Consider the following 5,461-nt stretch of genomic DNA (forward strand, 5'->3'; position numbering starts at 1 on the left):
GACAAGTGTAGATTTTTTTATTTTGAGAAGATTTTGATGAGTGTAGATATGACGTACTCTCCTCCTGTCTTAAAATAAATGTTTTAATTTTAGTATAACTTTATACTAAAGTTAGCACAAGATTGAGACACTTATTTTGGGACAAAGTTGAGACATTTATTTTTAGACGGATGAAGTAGTATGTTAGAGTTGCTTTTTTTAGGGAACAGTTGCTTTAAACATCGTCGTGTGATCCAAACACACCCTAACTGGCCCGGTTGTCAGTGTGATCCCTTCTCATCCCATCTTTCTTCTTCAAACCCCCCACGGCCCCGAGCATTTTGGATCTTCCCTTCCCCGCAACCGAACCCAAACCCCGACCAAACCCCTCGACCTCACTCACCTCCTCGCCTAGGGTTAGGGTTTCAACTCCACCGGCTCTCTCCCGCTCCAATTCGAACGAATCCTCCCGCATGGCCGCCGGCGTCCTGGTGGACTTCCCCTCCATGGGGTCCGCCTGCTTCTTCCCCAGCCTCGAGTCCCTCCTCCGCGACTCCACGTCCCGCTTCCTCGCCGCCGTCTCCGCCGCCCCCGACCCGGACCTCACCAACTTCCGCTCCCTCTTCTCCCGTGTCCTCACCACCTACCCGGACCCTCCCCTCGAGGCCGTCTGGTTCTTCTCCGCGCTCACCTTCCACGACGCCCCCGACGACCTCCGCTCCATTCTCCACCTCCTCTCCGCCTTCACCGCCTCCTCCCCTGCCGCCGCCAAGCCCCTTGCGCTCCTCGCCCCCGTCGTCTCCGAACTCTTCCACTCCGCCAAGCCCCGCAGGGAGATTGAGGCGCTCGTCGAGGCTGTCCTCAGCTACATCAGTATTTGCAGCAGCCGCCCCGCTGGCGGCGAGGTCAACGCCGACGCTGGGAGGCTCTTGCCAGGTTTCGGGGAGCTGGTCAAGGTGTGGAGCGTGCGCAACTCGAGGGACAGATGCCCGTTCCAGGTCCTTTTCCCGCTAGTCGGGGACGAGGCCAGGCGGGAGCTCATGAAGGACGGCTGCAGCGTCACTTTCCTCGCCGGTGTGGTGGTGGCGGAGGCCTTCCTGCTCAGGCTCTGCCTCAAGGTGCAGGGTGTGGCTGGGGTGCCACGTTCTGAGCTGCAGAAGGAGCTAAGGATCTGGGCGGTTAGCTCTATCTCGGTCTTCCAGAACCAGCAATTCTTCGGTGAGTTGATGCTGGCCATGCCCTTATTGTTCCTTGTAGCTTCATGTTTAGTGACTCCACCGGGATGACCATTTTGCTGATGGATTTTGCAGGAGTCCTGCTGAACATGCTTGTAAACCCTCCGCTGCCTGTTTATTCACTACTGGTATGTGTTCCTTTTCAGAGTATGTATCACGTCGTTGCAGGGAACATAAATACCTAGGAATAGCCATGAGCAAATAGGCTCATCCCTTAAATTAAGGAATACGAGGGCTGCTTAGGCGTTGCCATTATCTGTTGTATTAGTTAGCTAATTGCCATACATTACCTTTCATGAGATATGAACTGTGCAACTTGTTCCTTTGTACTCCCTCCGTTTGGAATTACTTGTCGCAGAAATGGATGTATCTAGACATATTTTAGTTCTAGATACATCCATATCCGAGACAAGTAATTCCGAACGGAGGGAGTACTTCTATTGTGCTTGGACTCAGGGGTCTTTCTTGTGGAAACTAGAGAGGAGAACAGTACTAGGACAGTAGGACTACTGTATTTCACGTTGTATCCACCAGGAGCCTTACTTGGGATGGAATTTGCATACCATCTTTGCAATGTGAACTGGATGAAGTCTGATCTGTGGTGATCTTTTGCCCTTCTATTTGAACCATCATCACTATATGTATGTGTATGCTGTGTAGTGTGAACCTTGCTATTCCAGTCACAAAATGCTCAATTGCTACCATGTTTACTTATTTTAGACCACAAACTGTTGTGCAGGCCGTGCTAGTCCCTTGCTAATGAATTAAGTTCGCCAGCATTTTCATTTGTTTGCAGATTTACTGAATTAAGTATAGAACAATACTTGTCTGTCTTTGTATAGTGACTCCTTCCTCAATTCTTTCCGTTTACTGTGCCAATATCGTTCATAAGAATGAACTAGTTGTTCGCCCCTGATGCAATTTGAGTTATGATGATGTCATTATTATTTTTTACGTATTATTGAAGTTGCAATTTGTTTTTTGGTGCATAACTCAGAGTGCTGATGATGAGATCTTGGTGAGAGATGTCCTTTATGATGCTTTGATCTTGGTGGATTATTCATTCCTCAATGGAGCTGAAGTTGATCAAGCTGATAGTTCCCTTTTGCCTATTTTTGTGTCAAGATTGGTTATAACTCTTGATGCCATCAATGATGCCAGGTGATAAATAGTTGTTAACTAAACTTGTCTGGTTGAAAGAAAATTTCTTCTAATTTCTTTATTCATGATAATAGGGCCAAAGGAGATCAAGGGAGAGCAATGTCGTTTATCAACGCCTTCTCAACTTCAAATATTCCCGTTTACCTGGCTAGGTGGGCTGCTCGTCAAGCTGGCACTGACCAACTCGGCAAACCAGTTGCTATCACACCTCAAGCTTTTCTGAGTATGTACATATTTGACATGATCCTGTCAATTTTAAGTAACAATAGGTGCTTGTTATTGTGTTGTATAGAGTCGGTGCTGAAGTTGTACATGGTTTCTTTTCACAGAGTGGCTTGTAGATCTCGAAGACAAGGGGCTCACAGTGTTTGGAGAGAACTGTTCAAGGATCAGGGAGAGGCTGATGCATGATGATGCCAAGAATGACTATCACTATCAGAGCAGGATGGGTCACTCAGACGCTGACCTTTTCTTCATTGACAAGCAGAGTCACCAGGAGGGTATGCACACAGAAGGTGGGGAGGATGAAGAAGCCGCGGAGATGGAGACAGCTGATAATGCTTTCATGGCTGCCGCTCAGTCCATGAAGGTGATGGCGAATGGCATAAGGAAAAGGAAGGATTGTGGAAATGAAGACGCAGCAGTTGTGAAGTTTGTGAAGTACAAGGCTGAAGACAGCTCGGTTAAGGATTACTTCTTGTCTGCTGCTACCAATGGCATGAGCAGTGGTAGCGAGGTGGAGAATCCACAGTCTGATGATGAGATGGAAGAAACAGCTTGATATGGGTAGAAGGAAATCACTCACTAATGCTTACTTGAGGAGAGTCGTTTTGAAGAGTTCACTGGACAAGTGCCTTTCTGGAGTCTGCAAGACTGTTGTTCTTTTGGTTTCTGCCTCAGCGCCTCTTAATGATGTCATGATGTAGTAGTATCTCGTATGGTTCCTGCTCGATGATGACGATGAGTTGAAGCGGGTTCCTGCGGTCCGACTCCAGCAGGCCTACGGATATAGTAGTAACTGGTAGCTAACCTAACTTGGCACGTAATGCCATGAGCTATATCATGTTCCTTGTTATATGCAATTAGAGACTTTCAACATGTAGATTTGCTTCCAAGACTTCTGTCATAGAAGAGTACCTTTCCTGTTATCCCACGGTACCTTCTTGAATTAATGAATCCACGGTACCTTCTTGAATTAACGAACCGTGGCTACCTTTTAGTTCATAAATTGCTATGGATGGATATTGTGCCTTGCGTTTATTTGTTGTATCAGAGCTAGCAAAAATCCAAGAGTACTTCTGTGGTGGTCTGATAACATTTTTTGGTCGCCCAAAGACATGTCTTCGCATGTTATGCTTTTTATTTACGTGCTGTAATTTTATTTGTATATCTATCTACTGGGTGTTATTTCTAGTCCTCTTGGTTCAACATAGGCAGTTTCCTTTCTTTCTAAAAACAAAACAAAACTTTGCCTGTTGGGGTCTTTGTCGTGATCTAGTATCTTAATGTGAGATCTAGGTTTGAAGATCATGTCGTAAGGACCACAGTGGGTGAAAGTGGATTTTGATTTGGCCGATTCGTTTGAAATTAATGCAGTTTTGAAATACCAAAAATACTCCATCCATCAGAAAAAACTTGTCGAACAAGCTTGGGACAAGCTTTTACAAATGGAGAGAGTATCTTTGCATGGTGCTGATGTTGTCTATTTTGTTTGTACTGAATATTCGTTGATTGGGTGAAGATGCGTGTATGTCTCATGTCCTGACACGCCCCATTGAATGGAAAAGCCCACGAGCACCCTGTAGCATTTGGGAATTTTATTTGTATAGACAAATATTAAAAATCCTATGTCAAATATTAAGCATTTGGGAATTTTATTTGTATAGACAAATATTAGATGTCCGATGTCAAATACTCCCCCCGTTCCATAATGTAGGACGTTTTTTGACACTACACTAGTGTCAAAAAACGTCCTACATGTTGGGGAACGTAGCAGAATTTAAAATTTTCTACGCATCACCAAGATCAATCTATGGAGTTATCTAGCAACGAGGGAAAGGGGAGTGCATCTACATACCCTTGTAGATCGCGAGCGGAAGCGTTCAAGAGAACGGGGTTGATGGAGTCGTACTCGTCGTGATCCAAATCACCGATGACCTAGCACCGAACGGACGACACCTCCGCGTTTAACACACGTACGGTTGGGAAGACGTCTCCTCCTTCTTGATCCAGCAAGGGGAAGGAGAGGTTGATGGAGATCCAGCAGCACGACGGTGTGGTGGTGGAAGCAGCGGTGATCTCGGCAGGGCTTCGCCAAGCTCCAATGAGAGAGAGAAAGGTGTTACGAGGGGAGAGGGAGGGGGCCAGGGACTTGGTGCGGCTGCCCTCCCTCCCTCCACTATATATAGGGCCCCTAAGGGGGGATCTCAAGGGGGGGGGGGGCGCCGGCCAAGAGGGGTGGCTTCCCCCCCAAGCCAAGTGGGGCGCCCCCCACCCCTAGGGTTTCCAACCCTAGGCGCAGCGGGAGGCCCAAGGGGGGCGCACCAGCCCACCAGGGGCTGGTTCCCTTCCCCACTTCAGCCCATGGGGCCCTCCGGGATAGGTGGCCCCACCCGGTGGACCCCCGGGACCCTTCCGGTGGTCCCGGTACAATACGGTGACCCCGAAACTTTCTCGATGGCCGAAACTAGACTTCCTATATATAATTCTTCACCTCCGGACCATTCCGGAACTCCTCGTGACGTCCGGGATCTCACGCGGGACCCCGAACAACTTTCGGGTTACCGCATACTAATATCTACCCTAGCGTCACCGAACCTTAAGTGTGTAGACCCTACGGGTTCGAGAGACACGTAGACATGACCGAGACGACTCTCCGGTCAATAAGCAACAACGGGATCTGGATACCCATGTTGGCTCCCACATGTTCCACGGCGATCTCATCGGATGAACCACGATGTCGAGGATTCAATCAATCCCGTATACAATTCCCTTTCTCAATCGGTACGTTACTCGCCCGAGACTCGATCGTCGGTATCCCAATACCTCGTTCAATCTCGTTACCGGCAAGTCACTTTACTCGTACC

At 48.0% G+C, this 5,461-nt stretch overlaps 1 protein-coding gene across 1 annotated transcript; it reads left to right on the top strand.

The window, feature by feature from the left end:
* Positions 1 to 310: 310 nt before the first annotated feature.
* On the top strand, positions 311 to 3,574 carry LOC125544188. Its single transcript, XM_048707773.1, has 5 exons — positions 311 to 1,197; positions 1,290 to 1,342; positions 2,212 to 2,375; positions 2,450 to 2,598; positions 2,705 to 3,574. Exons 1-5 carry the CDS (start codon positions 453 to 455, stop codon positions 3,154 to 3,156), a joined length of 1,563 nt encoding a protein of 520 aa, XP_048563730.1. The 5' UTR covers positions 311 to 452; the 3' UTR covers positions 3,157 to 3,574.
* The last annotated feature ends 1,887 nt before the right edge of the window (positions 3,575 to 5,461 follow it).

Source organism: Triticum urartu, chromosome 3, assembly GCF_003073215.2.
Source record: "Triticum urartu cultivar G1812 chromosome 3, Tu2.1, whole genome shotgun sequence".
Classification (NCBI taxonomy): Eukaryota; Viridiplantae; Streptophyta; class Magnoliopsida; order Poales; family Poaceae; genus Triticum; species Triticum urartu.